We start from the raw sequence: 18,854 nt of genomic DNA, 5'->3' as shown, positions 1-18,854 counted from the left end.
ATAAAAACAGTTCGAATCACTTAGAGTACATAAAAAAAAAATGCTTGTATCATTTATTGTAAAAGTATAGAATTTACAATGAATGTAAATTTTTCAGGTAAAGAGTTACCATTACATTATTACAATAGTAACTGTTTAAACTTTGGCCACTTACCAGCCAAGATGGTATTGGTCCATCCCTAGGTAATCCCAGCAGACCAGCAGTTGTCTGAAATTGATAAAACCTTCTATGAAATTAACATTATTCTGATACATGGATAAGTTTGTTTTTTTCTGTCAGTTAATTTGAGAAATTCTGAATTAGTATTATTATTATATAATGGAATTAAAATAGCTAGATCTTTTGAAATTAGAGGTCTCAGGGCTCACACTACTTCAAAATCATAGGGAGAAGTGACTTCTCTTTTTAAAACTGATAGGGAGAAGAGGTGAGATTTGAAAGAGAAGTGCTCCTTCGTGCGCTGCGCTACAATGTTTGCATTTTACTAAAGTATAAAGGGTTATATGTAAATAATGTTCTTTTTATATTGTTCAATTCATATCTGAGTATACAATTAAAGTAACAGTTCAAATTCAAAGTTGTTTAAGTTAAGGTTCTTGTGAAGAACTACCAACTAAATATCAAGCACTAAAAGTTTTTTTTTCTTAAAAAGGTATAGAAATTATAATACATCAATTACAATTTAATTAAAAACTATCTTGTGTATGAAATTCAGTGTTTCTCATCAAAAGATATACAAATTTAAGCTGGGCCATAATATATTGATATTGGTACAATGTATAAGCAACTTTAATCAATATTTTGAAACAATCCAAATAAATTATATGAATTATATACATCAATCAACTGTTAATGCGTATGGAATGCATAATTTTTCCTTTTGGTATCAATATTCTTTTGTCAGCTGTTCCAACCATGCGTCCGTAGTTATTATTGTAAAAATACGGATTTCGGTCATAGCTGGTCCTGTTCTGATCCGAAGTTAGAAACGGTCAATGTCAGACGAATGCAAAAAAATTTACAAAAATAAACGATGTTTGACAAGTTATTTGGAAAGGAACATTACGCAATAAATGGATTAAACATCTACTGGAGGCAACTTTTATCACGTTTGAATGAAGTAACAAACTCATTTTGCTGCCGAAAGTTAGGTTGATGCATGTTTTCGAGTAACAAGCACCGGACATGCAGGAAGTGATGAAAAGTTGTCTTTTTATTAAATAACCTGCTACACACTGTAAAGACAATGCTTCAACCTCTTTTTTAAGAAAATGAATCGTTTATATCTGAATTTCTTTAATTATCAATAAAAAATTTGATGTTTTATCAACTTGCTAAAAGTTGAAAATGTCGGATGACGTAAGCGACTGAAAGCAAGTATCGTAAACAACAGGGCAACTTGTTTTCGCTTTTGGGGGTTGGGGAAAGCGAAGTGAAGGTCGGGGAAAGCGACTTCTTTGCCCATGTAGCCTGGTAGCGCGAGCCCTGAGGTCTATAGTAGGGGGCTCAATACACCAAAGTAGGGGTGGGGTGAGAGAAGGGGGTTCAAAATACCAAGGCTAAGTTTTAAAACGTCTTTTCCAGCATGTAAAATACATACGAACTACTTATTAGAGTAATTATCAATATGTAAGGGAGCTAGAATAGCTAATTAAGGCAACTAGGGCCCTTAGCATAACTTCTTTTCTTTAAACTTTTTTATTCTCTCTTCAAAGTTACAAATAAAGATTAAAGATAGATGACTAGATAATTTCACTATTTGCAAAAAAAATCAAAGCACCTGCACACACTTTAATAAGTGTAATATCTATTACCTTTACTTCAGCAGAAAGTGGTCTAAATTTAGCCTGATAAGCACTGAGTTCTACTGTCAGTCTGTGTATGCTGTTCTTCAATGTTTCATTTTCTGCCTTCATTTCTTGTAACTGTTTCTTTAACATCAAATTCATTGCTGTGTCATGATCTGTAAAATTTAAAATTAAAAGCTTTTTACATCCAAAGTTCATTGTCTTTAAAATAATATAATAGAATATAAATAATAAATACTTGCATTTTAATTTTTGATTGCAGTTATTGTATACTGTTTTCCCAGAAATCATATTATATTGTACAATGATTAACAATCAAAATAACAAAATAAAATGTTGACACAGAGATTTGTCTTTCCTGTATGCTCCAGAGCTGATGTGACACAATTCACTAATACAAGTTCTGACTCCAGTTGTTTATTTATAAATCTGAGAAGATAACCCCCTCCCCAATTTATGATTTATAAGATGACCTCTCGGTATGTATACACCTACCTCCATGTTCCAGAGCCGATGTCACATGTTTCAGTGATATAACTTCTGACTCAAGTTGTTCAGCTTTTGATCTGAGGATGTAGTTTTCTCCCTCCAGACTCTGCTGTAAAGAATCATGACTCCTAGCTGTTGTAGCACCACTCCTAGCTGTGTTAGCACCACTACGAGCTGTATTAGCACCAGATCTGTGACTTCTGTCAGGAGATTCTAAAATAAAAATGTTCAATTATTGCCAAATAAAAAGTAATAACATTAACGTAATTCAAAATCATTTTGTTTTTTGAAGAAATTTAATGGTTCTTTCTGTAAATTTGAAAAAATTGATAACATAACCAAATGCGATATAATTGGAGAAGGAAACTTGAGTACCCTTGATTGACCTTTGGCAGTGACTGAAATTTTCATTCACTTACTAACAGATACCATGGTACTATCACCTTTATTGCAATGACAGGGCCAAACAAGTCAGCACTGTCAGGTTAAACGAGAGTACATTTAATCAATAAAGTTGCTAGGGAAACAAAACACAAATTTCACAAGGTTGCAAACAAATTAATTAAATATTGCATATAATTCCACAACGTTGTTTGCTGAAAGTATATAATATGTCAAAGTTATCATACAGATTAAGTAGGAGTATATGTCAGTGTTTTTCATTAGAATATTAATATTATAGCTAGACATATTATGAACAAACCAGTATATTAATTTTGTTTTTCTACTGTTAATTGGCATTTACAATTTTACTAAAAGCACTTTTTTTCAAATAAAATATAGTGCAATTTCATATCAAATAGTATGCTCTAGAAATATAATATTTATACTTCTTTGGAAAAATTAATACATTGCAGGGCTCACACTACTTCAGAATTATAGGGAGAAGTGACTTCTCTTTTTGAAACTGATAGGGAGAAGTGGTGAGATTTGAAAGAGAAGTGCTCATTCGCGTGGTGCGCTACAAGGTTTGGATTTTACAATAGTATAAAGGGCCATATGTATATAATGTTCTTTTTATATTGTTCAATTCATATCTGAGTAAAAAAAATACAATTAAAGTAACATTTGAAATTAAAAGTTGTTTAAGTTTTACTAAGGTTCTTGTGAGAAACTTATTCCAACTAAATATCTAGCACTAAAAAAAAAATTATTTTAAAAAATGTAAAGCAATTATAATATATCCTTATTACAATTTAATTAAAAATTATCTTGTGTGAAATTCAGTGTTTCTCATAAAAAAATATAAAAGTTATTAAGCTGGGCCATAATATATTGAAATTATTATAATAGTCTCAGAGTTAAGCAACTTTAATCAATAGTTTGAAACAATCCATAAAAAATATAGGGAATTATATACACCAATCAATTAGATGTAACCAAAAGTCTCTTAATGTGTGTGGAATGCGTAATTTTTCCCTTTGGGATCAATATTCTTCTGTCAGCTGTTCCGTCCGTGCGTCCGTAGTAATTATTGTAAAAGTACGGATTTCGGTCATAGCTGGTCCGGTTCAGATCCGTAGTTTAGAAATCGGTCAATGGCGGACGAATGCAAGAAAATTTACAAAAATAAACGATGTTTGACAAGTTATTTGAAAAGGAACATGACGTTTTTAATGCAATACATGGATTAAACATTTACTGGAGGCAACTTTTATCACATTTAAATGAAGTAACAAACTTATTTTGCCGCCGAAATTTAGGTTGATGTACGTTTTCGAGTAACAAGCACCGGAACTTGCGAAAATGCATGAAGTGATAAAAAGTTGTATTTTTATCAAATAACCTGCTACACACTGCGAAGACAATGCTTCAACCTCTTTTCTAAAGAAAATGAATCGTTTATGTCTGAATTTCTTTAATTATCAATAAAAAATTGATGTTTCATCAACTTGGTAAAAATTGAAAATGTCCGATGATGGAAGCGACTGAAAGCGAGTATCGTCAAGAACAGGGCGACTTGATTTCGCTTTTGGGGGTCGGGGAAAGCGAAGTGACGGTCGGGAAGGCGACTTCTTCGCCCAAGTCGCCTTGTAGCGTGAGACCTGCATTGTACATGTACAAACAAAATTTTGGTTTCTGTTTTCGGTATGATCACGTCACTATAATGTTTGTTGGTTGCCTTCAGTTATCATGATTTTGTGATTTTTCAATTGTTTTCACTGTGCTTTTGTGATCAGACCAAGTTATATTTTAAAACATTCAAATATTGTGCTTTTGTGGTCAGACAGTTTCATTTTTAGTGTGAACAAGTCACATCTACATCTAAATATTGTGCTTTTGTGATCAAACAATTTTAATTTGTGAGTGAAAATGTAATATCTATATTCAAATATTGTGCTTTTGTGATCAAACAATTTCCATTTTTGTGATCATATCACATTTATATTAAAATGGTGCTATTGTGATCAGACAATTCCATTTAAGTGATCATGTCGCATTAATAACAAATAGTGTTTTTGTGATATGACCTGATTCCATCACACATGATATCTACCTGCTCTGAGAGATGACTGTTTGACCTCCACTGCGATTTCTATTGGCTTTTCCTGATGGACAGGAGACTCATCTAAAGAAGTTCACACAATATACATGCCAAATGAAACAGAAGGGTATACAAAGTGTACATAAGGAAAATGTAATGTAGTTAATGCAATCCTTTTCATTCCAAAACATGCTCCTAAAGACGATTTAATTCAGCATATCAATTTTTTACTGTAAATGTCCACTTCAAAATGTACAGGAATTACATTGATAAATCTCTCATTAAAGTGTCCTCTAAAAGATTTGAAATCAAAAATCAATTTATGAATTTAAATTCCTTGGAAATTTTGATTTTGATTTTTCAATAGATAAGACATCATTTACAATCAATAATGCATAAGAATACATATATTTTTTCTTAATGATATTTTTGACTATCGTAATTCTAAATTAATTAATAACATTTCCTTGTATACACTAAATAAATATAATAACATCTAAACTAAACTGATAGTGTAAATTAAATAGTGGTGTTTAATCAAAGAGCTGAAAGCTCTGAAGAAAAATGACGCCACTGTCTCTAATATTGGGATAGTTTGTATGCAAGTCTTGATTTTCACATACCGTAATTAGTTTAACAATGCAACATGTCTCGTAAGCATATAATTGATATTCGTATATGTGTGTGTGTGAAGTGAAGGTGCCAACTGGCTGGGTTTTTTTTTTTTAAGACAAATGAATAGGTCAAGACTACCTGAATTGTACAAATAAATACCGTAGAAAGGCTTCTATATTTCTCACTGGTACATAGGCTGAATCCGGGTCCGTTCGCGCCCATTCACGTTTGCACCAACTCATGTTCGCCCCCTTTCACTTTCACACCCTACATGTTCGCAACTAATCTTAATTGGTTTTGTGTTTAATAACTCTGTAAGCAAGTGTTTTCTTATAAGTATAATTGTTGTCATTGTCTCAAAATAAAGTGAGACAGCATTTTTTTTTTTGTGTTGAATAAATCTTAATCATGTTTTGGATAGCGTATTGTTAAAGATAATAATAATCCTTTCTAAATAAAGTGGTATTTTGTCAACGTTTTATTTAGCGTTGAATAACTCTTAATCATGTTTTGGTTAGTGTATTGCTATACTTTGTTTCATTGACCTCTTTCATAATGAAGTGAGATTCTGACTATTTTTTTTCTGTGTGTTGAATAAATTTTATCATGTTTTGGTTATAATAGTGGATTGCTATATTTTGGTTCCTATATTTTATTGTTTCGTTGTTTCAGATCAAAGGGCTTAAAAACAATTATCTTTTGTGTTTTTCCTTTAAAATCTTCAATGTTTTACTCATACCAAGCTAAAAATACATTCAGTATTTACACCAAATCAATTTAAAACAACAATCATGATTTTCCAATTATTCAACTTGAATTTGAATTAAAATTGGGCGCGAATGAGTAGAGTGCGAATGGACCTTGGGTGTGAACGTGCGAGGTGCGAAAGTGTATTGGGCGCAAACAGACCTGATACCACATAGTCTGAACCCCCTTCTCCCACAAAATATGATGTAAATTAAAAACAAATTGTTCAGAGAATAATTGAAGTCTTTCCACTAGAAAAGATCTATTTTTATATTCAAATATGAAAAATCAGTTTAAAATGTTAGTTCCTATGGCTTTATGACGTCCTATTAACCTATGACCTTGACCTCAATTTCAAGGTCACAAACCATGGACCTTGAATCAAAATATCCTAGGTCTTTAATATGTTTGGTTAATGAGAACTACCACTTGACGTGTAATTTTAAATGTAAGATGGACAAAAACTCCCTTTTATTGTATGCGCAGCCTTTCAACCAAAATATACAAGTAAGGACATGTCGCAACTAATAATTTATGAAAAATTATTTGTCAAAATGTCATACAGTATTTGAAAAGAAGTGAAAATAAGCCAAAATCAAAATTTATAATATGACCTTGACCTTTGACATTGACCTCATTTTCATTTTTAGTACCAATGACCTCATGAAGACCCTAGGTCTCTATCAGTTATGGTTTACCAGTTGAAAATGCATATCGCTTGAATCAAATGAAAAAGGGGGAATAAAATTGAGAAAGGAAATGGTGAATATGTCAAAGCGACAACCACCCGACCATAGAGCAAACAACAGCCGAAGGCAACCAATGGGTCTTCAATGTAGCGAGAATTCCCGCACCCGTAGGTGTCCTTCAGCTGGCCCCTAAAATATGCATAATAGTACAGTGATAATGGACGTCATACTAAACTCCGAATTATACACAAGAAACTAACTCTCATATGGAGTCCCCATAGAGCTATGGTTCAAACGAATATTCTTATCCTAAATATGTAACGAGCAATTTGGTAAAATAAAATCTTTTACGGTTACGAAGGAGAGGTGGCCACAAGAAAAACAGTGTTTGGGGAGATAACTCTTACAACATAATGTATTTTGTTATAATTACATTTGATATATGTTTCATTATAATACTTTATTCTGATTGGCTAACTGCACATCACATGTTATTCCTCAAGCAATTGCATCACTCAATAAAACTTTTCATTCATGATAACACGTGGTCCCACAATAAAGTGCACAGATGAATTGAATAAAAAAGTTATAAAATTCGTGTTTTCATGATCCTAGCTAAAAAAAGTAATTATAAGTATTGAATGTTTCTTTTTGTAACCTCATAGGGTTGCAAAAGCGTTGACCGTGTGCACATTTTTAGAATGAAGTGCTTATGCGCTTCATACAAAAAGTACTTCGGTCAACGCTTTTACACCTCAATGAATTTACAAAAAAAAGCATTCAATACTTATATGCAGTTGTAAATTTTTAAAGCAAAAAGAGTTAATACTAACTTTCACTTTTTTGGATGTTCATGTACATTTTGAATGTATTTATTTTTCTCAACTACATGAATTTTTTGGTGTATTTTTAATGATATATATGAGTAGTCCAAATAATTATTAAGTCTGGCAAGGCTTTTTAAATTTTATTCTGGGACACCTTCCTATGACCACAAGGCTATGTTAATTTTTTTCTGGGACGCCTTCTTAGGAAGCCTTCCTACGAACGTCTTAGGAAGGCGTCCCAGAAAAAAATAAAATAGCCTTATTGGATATTTTTATGCATTATTTAACCAGTTGAGTCTTTTACAGGATTGTTTGTTTAATGCTGTTTAAACATTACTGGAAAAAAAAACAACCTTAAATTTGCTAATTATTTGGCATGAAAGTTTGATTTATTGAAAGGGACTCATAGTTTTCCATTTAATTTTAATAATTGTCTAATGGTTAAAACAATAGCTTCGTTGTTTACTTTTATACACAACAACATATTCACTTTGGTCTCGTTGTTTACCTAATATTCACTATGTACTTGGTAACAGTTATTAATTAATTGAATAGAAAATATTATAATAAATATTATTGGAAGCCGAATTGACGTCAAATAGGTGCCGATTTGACTAGATGCCAATTTAACCAGGTGCCGACTTGACTTGTACGTTTCAATTCCTCTGCGATCGTTTGCGGTATTTTCTTGAGAAAACCTATTTTCCATCATCAAAGAGAAGAAGAAACTGCTTGAAATGATTCCCGAACGCTTCGTGATTGTTAAAATAAGTTTAATTCACTCAAAAAACAATTTTAAAACTTGCGATGTTTAAACAGGAAGTTTCAAAAGCACGTGTAAAAGAAGAAATTAACCGGTGAGAGTGGAAATCCGTACATAACATATATCACTATAGTACGACTTTTAAAGCAAAACAGTTTCATCCTTTTGTAAAACAGTCTTTAATATACCTATCACATTAATGTTTGAAGGGTCTTAAGCTTATTCAAACCATATAAGTCGGTATGAAACACCAAAACGGAATGATAATAACCGATTACGTTTTGTAGTTTACAAAATTCTGGACTGGTTCCTGTCAAACTACAACACTTTCTTCGACTGTAGTGGAATACAAACAGAAACCAGTTAGTTTGTAAACTGGTTCCTGGCTGATTACTACACAATGCTCATGCATAATGATAACACAAGCACATTCCTCCAGTTTGTATTGAAATTAGTAAATACGAAACCAAGCGCGGTAGGCAGAGAAATCAGGTCGGCAGTTACGGAACAATGACTGCGTCATTTTCCAAAAAAAAGATTCAAATTATACTTTAGTAAGAATAACAGGATATCAGAGAACCAAATACCGAAATTATATATCTAAAGATCTATTTTATTATGGAGAAATATGGGTTAAATTAATCTGTGTAAAAAAGAAATTAAATGATACACAGCAAAGTAATTGTTCCCTTTAATATCTTATGCAAAATAAATGGCATCAGATGAAAATTTGTATTCTTTTGTATAAGAAGTCATCTTTGCTAGCCAAGGGTTATGATCCACTTCCCTTCTCTTCAACCTTTGGCGGATTGAGATAGAATTTCAGAGACACAAGGTAATGATTTTCATTGGTTGCAGTCGGAACTCGCTGCATCCTATCAAAAAGGGCCTATAACATGATCATGTGTAAATCTAGAAAGTGTATGTAAACAATTGCCATGTGCTTATTATGCAACAAGTCTTTACATCCCTAAACATACGACTATATTTAGTGACATTTGAATGAACGTATATTTTCATTTCCTGCTTTACCAAGAGTGTAGAATCTGACGCTTTCTTGTTTTTACCTCCAAATTGAAGAGTTCAAAGTGCTATCATTAGTGAAGAATAATGTATTCTGAATGGGCGTGACTTTAATCTACCGATAGATGGTGCAACATTGTTATCACAAATGTTGGCTCAATCTGCCAAGAATGGAGAGAAGGGAAGTGAACTGTAACCCTTGGCTAGCGAAGATGATAAGAAGTAGGATGGATTGTTCTTATGAATTTAACTAAACTTGTACAACTGAAAATGTAATGTCACTGAACAGCATATTAAGGTGTATGGGAATTGGGGATCTGAAAGTAACCTTTTTTTTCCTACCCATGTTCATGCAAATTATTTAACACATATCATGTAAGCTTTTGAATTGAAACTATAATACAAAGAGATTTGAAATCCAACAAATAAATATGAATAACATTTATAAAATAAATAGAAATGGACTAACAGAACTTATTCATGCATATGCTTATGGGTACATGTCACATGTATATATTTATAATAGATAAAGAAAATTTGAATAAGTTACCTCTTCTTGATTTTTGACTAGGAGTTTTGTGGGGTGTTGTAGTCTGTTTTTCCACAGTTACTTTGGGTATCTGCAAAAAAACAAAAACAAGAATTATTTCCTATTGATGCAATGAAGGTTTTTTATTCACTTTGTATACAAAAAGCATATTGTTCTACTTCTTTTTTTAAATATTTATAGAACTACAAATGTATGATCATTTTATTTTAAAGTTAAGACCTATATATACAGCATTTTGTATAGTACATGTAATATCATCTGTTTAAATAAAATTCTAGACCCTAATGAAAGTGGAGAGAGGTAATCTAATTCAAATACCAATTAAAATGTAATTGGTAAATGTCAATTCTGATAAAAATCAATAATATCAATTGCAAAATTTGATTTTTTATATCCACAAATTCAAGCTGTATAAATAAACAAATAATTTCAACTAATATACTCTTTTCTAATCCATCTAACAAGATCTAACCTAAATGGAACTAAAATGTTGCAATACATTATAAACATGTATAAAAAAAAAACCACCCTTAGTCATGTGTTAATCTTACAAAAAAATGCACCAAGCAAATTCCTTTAAGAAAAATTACATATGATATCAAGGAAAGCTGATGTAGGGTATAGCATAATACTAACTATACATCAGAGAGACGACATGCCAATATTTCAATAAAACCTGAAAAACTGTTGTTTGTAAACCAAATAGATCTAATTACTCAATTTAAGACTGTTTTATTTTCATTCTTTATAGGAATTAATAATTCATTAAATCATTATGTTTTCATTTTGCAATTTGAAAGAGATAAACAGACAATAATGAAGTAAAAAACATAGATGACATCTTTAAGTTAAGCATTCTTGGTAAAATAGAAAAATTAAATCTTCTTCAAATTTTAAGGTAACTAAGGGACATAATCCTTGAACAGTAAATGTCAAAATTATCAAATTACATATCTTGTGTTTGAATTTGGTCAGTCTTTCAGATTATTGACATCTACATGTTATACTTGTACCTCAATATAGAGTGTAATAATAAATACTATTTAAATTGTGTATATGTTCCAAACCGTATGAGTATTTGGACCGTACGTGTACTTTTTCAAAATATGCATACGGTCGGACTAATATTAAGAAGTTTATTAGATACAAATGTATATATCAGATTGACATAACTTGTATCTCAAATTAATATAAAAAGTTCAATAGTAATTGAAATAATAACTTAATATTTAAACTATTTAAGAAAATCACGCTTATTTAATCTGTTAATCTCCCTTATTTAGTATATCAGTTATTCATTAATTGCAGCCCAGTATGCTCAATGAAATTAAAGTTATCGGAAGTAAACATAATGTGGCAGGACAATTGTTTTAGAATATTTAGGAACTTTAAAAGCAAATGCATGAACAAAACATGTAAATGTAAAACAAAAATATGACGTCCTTGTGGAAGCAAGTGTCACCTTGGGTGAGAGAACCAAAAATAGGATCAGATATACAATTTAACTCATATTTAATTTCAATCTACTTATTCACTTATTCACTTTATCCATCTAATTGTAATAATCACAGAATAAAGATTTTGAGAAAATGATCGTTTAAATTTAACCCATATGATCCCAAACGCGTATGGTCGGACTGTACAAGCATACATATATGGTCTGGACTGTTTGCGTATGGTCCAAATACTCATATGGTCTGGAACATATACACACATTAATTAAAAGATTGTTTAGGAAAAAACTGTGAACAAAATTCAAAGTAAGGGTTCACATATGTACATTTTCAATGTTAGAGAATATGGATATGTTATCATTATGCTTGTAATTCTACACAGTTAAACAGGGTACACAAACAATTCATTACTGATCAAATGTGCCAACAGGTTCCACCTAATCAAAGACCTACCCCAACTGAATTCTCCTATAAAAACAGAGTTTGAAACTTTTCTTTTCACAAAAGCTGTTTGTGTAATAATACATGTATGAATTATATTTGTTTAACTCATTTATGAAGTCATGATGAACTAGTGTTAATAGTCTTTCATCACTACAAATATGCAACCAATAACCAATAACCAGCTAATTATTTCAACACATAGTTAAACCTTAACACAAAACTTTACCCAAACCATTCAAGTTTTAAAAAATTCATAAGGGTTCCGCTGAACCCAGTGTCTCGCCTACTTTTGCTGTATATCGCAGGCTCAACAAAAATAAGGAAAAAAAATCAATAAAAATATTCCTCTTGATACTTTTGCTGTATATCGCAGGCTCAACAAAAATAAAGAAAAAAAATCAATAAAAATATTCCTCTTGATACTATAAGGAAACCAGGTGCTCCGCAGGGCGCAGCTTTATACGACAGCAGAGGTCACACCCTGAACAGTTGGGGCAAGTATGGACAAAACATTCAAGCGTCATACAGCTCTGAATTTGGATTGTGATCAAATTTTTGACATTACATGGTTTTTTTTTTACACAAAACAAATGTCAAGATTTTACAAATCAATTAAAGATTTCTTCTTCAAACTTTTTAAATCTAAAATTAAATAGTTGACACAGCATAGGTTTCTGACACAGAATGAATGTGGTCTAAAGAACTTAAAAGTTGTTTTTTTGCCTTTGAGCAATTCACTATGCTGTTAAATATTAATCCTCTCAAAAAAATGTTTGAAGAAATTTTCTTTTTATTTATGAAATCTGAAATGAGAAAAATGTAACCCCCCCCCTTTTTTTCACATCCCCGTTTCCCTTTTTCCAAAACTGATATTAATTCAAATTTCTAATGGAGTTTGCAACAATAACTACTCTTTTAAATACATCATAAAATATTAAAATGTAAAATAAAGTGCTTGTTATCACTGAATGGTAAAGATTGGTTGGTAGTAAAAGTGAATATACATTGTTTATTGTATAAAACAATAAAAAAAACTTCATCAGCAACAGACTTGGGGTCAATTACATTGGAATGTAATTAATTAAATTACACATTACATTGCAAAAATGGTCAATTACACTAATTACACATTACACAGTTTTTGAAATGTAATTAATTAAATTACAATTACTTTACTAAAGTAATTAATTAAATTACACATTACATTTCATCATAATATTTGTTAACCAATATTATACATGTATGTATAATGTATGTGTAAAATATTCATTAAAACATAGTTTAAGCGTTGCATTTAATAATCATGAGTAATTTTAATGTTTTGTCATTTAGTCTGCATCTCTTTGGTCTGTACACTTTGATCGCCAAAAGTATTTCTATAGGAGCTAATGTGGCATATATATATCCCTTGATTAGAACATGGAGGTTTTATACTTCCATAATCAGTAGATGTGTTGATAGAAGAGGAAATTAGTTCCTATTAACTTGCCAATACATTAAGGGGTATTTTGACATCTCAGAAATGAAGTTATTTAAATAAAACATAGCATGAAGAAAGAAATTATAAATAAATAAAAAAAAATCACTAAATAATTATTAAAAGGTATGCTTGTCACAACATTGAATTTGTATATAATGTTTATATCTTAGCAATATGTTGCTAATTAGATAAAATACATGTAATAGTGGCCCTGCCCCTGGACATTTTAATCTGATTAATTGCTGTTTGTTTTTACAGCTGTTAGTTTTTATTGCTATAATCCTTTTGTGTATACTGATTTGACAAAATGATGGTGTGCAGTAAATTTAAATTCTAAATGAACTCTCATAAAGATTTTTCACACATTTTTTGGTTTTTGTTTAACATGGTGATTTATTACTTTTCAATCTATTTAGTTAAAGATCTTTCTTAAAAACATATGTATTTTTTTAAATCATAAGACTATTCAGAAAAAAATTATGTTGGTCAAATAAGTAATATAAAAACTTTAGAATAAATTACAGAAAGTATGTGATATCAATATTTGAAAAATAAATATACTTTTAAAATTTATATTATTAAACATAAATCCTTATCATTAACACCATAAAAGTACATGTAATTGAAATGTAATTCAAAAGTAATTGAGCATTACATGCTTTTTTCATTGTAATTAATTAAATTACCATTACAAGTAATTAAAAAAATGGTCAATTACACATTACATTCAATTACATGGAAAATTGTAATGCATTACACTTAATTACCATTACATTTTCAATTACCCCATCCCTGATCAGCAACATTTTATATGGGCAAATTTCCAATGAAGTTATTTACATAAAGTTATTGGCAAATAAAAATAGAAAATGACATCATAGTCATGTCTGGCAAATGTCCAACATACATTATTTAAAAACATTTTAGATAAGATAAGGAAAAAAAGCTTCATCAGCAACATTTTATATTGGCAAATTTCCAATGAAGTTATTTACACAAAGTTATTGGCAAATAAAAATAGAAAATGACATCATAGTCATGTCTGGCAAATTTCCAACATATATTATCAACTACTATTCTATACAAAGAAAGATAACTCCAATTGAAAATTAATTGCTATTGCACAATATTGTGCAATTAGATATTTCTTGCTATTGTGCAATACTGTGCAATTGAAAATTTCTTGCTATTGCACAATACTTGATATGGAATCCTGATTTGGACCAACTTGAAAACTGGGCCCATAATCAAAAATCAAAGTACATATTTAGATAAAGCATATCAAATAAGCCCAAGAATTTAATTTTTGTTAAAATCAAACTTAGTTTAATTTTGGACCCTTTGGACCTTAATGTAGACCAATTTGAAAACTGGACCAAAAATTAAGAATCTACATACACAGGTAGATTTGGCATATCAAAGAACCCATTTATTCAATTTTTGATGAAATCAAACAAAGTTTAATTTTGGACCCCCATTTGGACCAACTTGAAAACTAGGCCAATAATTAAAAATCTAAGTACATTTTTAAATTCAGCATATCAAAGAACCCCAAGGATTCAATTTTTGTTAAAATCAAACTAAGTTTAATTTTGGACCCTTTGGACCTTAAAATGTAGACCAATTTGAAAACGGGACCAAAAATTAAGAATCTACATACATAGTTAGATTCGGCATATCAAAGAACCCCAATTATTCAAGTTCAATTTTGGACCCTTTGGGCCCCTTATTCCTAAACTGTTAGGACCAAAACTCCCAAAATCAAACCCAACCTTCCTTTTATGGTCATAAACCTTGTGTTTAAATTTCATAGATTTCTATTTACTTATACTAAAGTTATGGTGCAAAAACCAAAAATAATGCTTATTTGGGCCCCTTTTTGGCCCCTAATTCATAAACTGTTGTGACCTCAACTCAAAAAATCAATCCCAACCTTCCTTTTGTGGTCATAAATCATAAACCTTGTGTTAAAATTTCATTGATTTCTATTTACTTATACTAAAGTTATTGTGCGAAAACCAAGAATAATGCTTATTTGGGCCCTTTTTTGGCCCTTAATTCCTAAACTGTTGGAACCAGAACTCCCAAAATCAATCCCAACCTTCCTTTTGTGGTCATAAACCTTGTGTCAAAATTTCATAGATTTCTATTCACTTAAACTAAAGTTATAGTGCGAAAACCAAGAAAATGCTTATTTGGGCCCTTTTTGGCCCCTAATTCCTAAAATATTGGGACCAAAACTCCCAAAATCAATCCCAACCTTCCTTTTGTGGTCGTAAACCTTGTGTTAAAATTTCATTGATTTCTATTCACTTTTACTAAAGTTAGAGTGCGAAAACTAAAAGTATTCGGACGACGACGAAGACGACGACAACGACGCAGACAACGACACCAAAGTGATAGCAATATACAACCAAAAAATTAAAATTTTTGCGGTCGTATAAAAAGGTTAATCTTTTGATTGTAAGAAGCTTCTGTCCAAGTTTGGTAAAAATCAAGGATAGTTTATGAATCTAATAAATGTTTGAAAAACTTTAACTGCAGACTGTATGTAATGTTAACTGAAAGAAAAGATAAGTCCATTTATAAGTAAAATACAGATACACAGGTACAAAATAGTTTAAGAAATTTTAAAAACTCTTACCACAGAGTGAATGTGTTGTTTCCTGGCAGAAAATCGAAGTCCATTTTGTAGTTATAAACATTGTGTTAAAATTTTATTGATTTCTATTTACTGATACTAAAGTTATCATCAGGAAACCATCTGTCTTCGGACGACGACGTGATACCAATATATGACCGCAAATTTTTTTGCGGTCGTATAAAAATCAAACCTAAACCATATTAAAGGTGTTACTCTCATTGTTTTCTCTTGCTACTTGGTAAATTTTCATGTTATAAGTTTTTTTTTAATCAAAAATGCACGTTGCTTAACTATTTTATTCAGTATATGATGCATAAACAGAGAAATTGTAGTTGACAATTGTAGTTGTTTAAATCTTGATCTCTTGTACAAAATATTTTAACAAATATCATTTTTTTTGTTTGATAATAATTTTTAAAAAATGAGCCATTTAAGGGGAGATAACTCTTTTAGTACAAAATTTATACTGGGCTAATAGGGATTTTTTTTATTTTTACTTGCAGCAAGAAAACAAGTTCGGTGACACCATGTTTTATTTTTATTTTCTTAAAACATATTATGAAACCTATCTTCTCACAATTTATTTCAAAATTCTTTCTCATAGAATTTTTTCTATGCACACTAATGTGTTTTTTCATGAACAAACTAACCAAATTTTGGCAATCTTCAACGACTCATAGCTTGAAAAATAGCACGGTGACCCATACTTTTTATTAAATTTTTGAAAAGAGCATAGTAAAATCTTCATTTTGGCAAATTATAGAAAAATTCTGTTTCAAAAAATATATTCTTATGATCTACCTTAACATATACATCTAGAATGTGAAGAGTATTTTATTTCCTGGTAGAGATTCCAGATGTGCATATAAAAACAATTCCACATGTAGTAAATTAAAGAAAATTAAGAGAATATTGTATTCCTGAATGAGCCCCATTTCAATTTTAGAGAATATCATTGAAACAGTATGAAGTTAGAATTTGTTTTTTATTTTTTGGGGTCTAAATAACAGTGATTTGATCCTTTTGTCCTAACTTACGATATCTTCAACTTCATTATCAGTATCATCTTGTTCCATGTCATGATAGCGTTTCATCTCGGCTCTAACTCTCTGTCCTGTGTGTTGTAATGATGGTTGCCCATTAACTGTCTGTGACTAAAAAATGTTACAACATAACTTACATTTAAAAATTCTAATCTAAAGTCATGCAGATATTATCTGAAATTGCTACAATGTAAAAAAAAGAGTATAAAATCATTCATGATAAGCTAAGAACAGGATTACAATATATATACTCCAGCACTCAGTTAAAAAACAGACTGCAATCAATCATACACTAAAGCCAGTATGGATGTAGCAAAGATTAATAAATAAATTATTTTAGCAGAACACAATCAAACTTTTGAAGACATTTCATATATTACCTGTCTTTTACGATCTTTATTGGGTGTGGCATATAATGCACTTAACTCAGCTTCCCTTTTCACAGCTTCAGGATCAAGGACCCGGTATTCGTTATCTGCGTCTAAAATGTAATCAAGTAAAAGAAATTTAAAATAGACAGACAAAGAGATTAAGTACATGTGTCACAAAAAGTCAGCTGTAATTTGTCGAAGTTGAAGACAGGAACAAAAGTCATCTGTTTTCACTACTGTGCCAAAATAGCATCTTCAGTTCAGCAGAAATCACACAAAAAAATTCTGCACTAGTATAATTTTCATAAAATTTTCTGTTAAAAGTAAATTAATTCTGACTCACATTATGTTTATAAAGTAGTGATACAACTACTTATCGTGTCAATAGTTATTGTACATCTTATCTTTAATTAAGTTTTGATGGTTGTTCTTTGGTTTATTCCCTACTTTTATAGACTTTGGACATTTTGGAGCTTGACATATAGTATGAACAATTATATTTTGTTGAAGACTGTAGAAAACCAACTTTCTATTATTTTTGTTTTTGGGTTGCTGTCTCAACATTTTCCTCACATCTCATTTTACTCATACAAGATTATACTTGGTTATTTCAAGGAAATGGGGAGAGTAATAGAAATAGCAACAAGGCACCATGAAAAAGGAAAGGGCACCTTGGAAACTACAAAAGGCACAGGTGTGCTATAAAACGGTGGGCACTAAGCTCTCTGAGAACGACCTAGCTGGAAAATTGAGTACCTACCAATTTGTTGTTGAGAGGTACCAGGTGGGGAAGTAGGAGCCTTATCTCTGTCAGAGTGAAGGAGAGATGGTATGACACACTGAGTACCTACCAAACTGTTGTTGAGAGGTACCAGGTGGGGAAGTAGGAGCCTTATCTCTGTCAGAGTGAAGGAGAGATGGTGAGACACACTTGAGTACCTACCAAACTGTTGTTGAGAGGTGCCAGGTGGGGAAGTAGGAGCCTTATCTCTGTCAGAGTGAAGGAGAGATGGTGAGACACACTTGAGTACCTACCAAACTGTTGTTGAGAGGTGCCAGGTGGGGAAGTAGGAGCCTTATCTCTGTCAGAGTGAAGGAGAGATGGTGAGACACACTTGAGTACCTACCAAACTGTTGTTGAGAGGTACCAGGTGGGGGAGTAGGAGCCTTATCTCTGTCAGAGTGAAGGAGAGATGGTGTGACACACTGAGTACCTACCAAACTGTTGTTGAGAGGTACCAGGTGGGGGAGTAGGAGCCTTATCTCTATCAGAGTAACTGATCCTCTTCCTTGATCCACCAGTTCTCCCAAACTCTACTGATGAATACCTGTGTATAATTGGAAATAAAACAAATATAATTTTTAAACCTATAAAAGTTATTAGAACTTAACATGATATATATGTAAATACAAATAGCAAT

At 31.1% G+C, this 18,854-nt stretch overlaps 1 protein-coding gene across 8 annotated transcripts in view; it reads right to left on the bottom strand.

Moving 5' to 3' along the window:
* The window catches only part of LOC139523720 (centrosomal protein of 89 kDa-like), a 43,982-nt gene that overhangs the window by 14,666 nt on the left and 10,462 nt on the right, over positions 1-18,854 (bottom strand). For 3 of the 8 annotated variants that reach the window (XM_071317951.1, XM_071317946.1, XM_071317947.1), the window contains 8 exons: positions 18,652-18,761; positions 17,443-17,543; positions 17,057-17,173; positions 9,998-10,067; positions 4,796-4,867; positions 2,305-2,511; positions 1,816-1,964; positions 155-208 (listed from right to left, as the gene is read on the bottom strand). In XM_071317951.1, the coding sequence (XP_071174052.1) occupies positions 155-208; positions 1,816-1,964; positions 2,305-2,511; positions 4,796-4,867; positions 9,998-10,067; positions 17,057-17,173; positions 17,443-17,543; positions 18,652-18,761 (880 nt within the window). The remainder of the gene's footprint in view (positions 1-154; positions 209-1,815; positions 1,965-2,304; positions 2,512-4,795; positions 4,868-9,997; positions 10,068-17,056; positions 17,174-17,442; positions 17,544-18,651; positions 18,762-18,854) is intronic. The other 5 variants (XM_071317948.1, XM_071317949.1, XM_071317950.1 and 2 more) reach the window with 3 other exon arrangements.

This window comes from Mytilus edulis, chromosome 5, assembly GCF_963676685.1.
Source record: "Mytilus edulis chromosome 5, xbMytEdul2.2, whole genome shotgun sequence".
Lineage (NCBI taxonomy): Eukaryota > Metazoa > Mollusca > Bivalvia > Mytilida > Mytilidae > Mytilus > Mytilus edulis.
The sequence above is the reverse complement of the archived record's forward strand: the minus strand, read 5'-3'. Positions and strand labels throughout refer to the sequence as shown.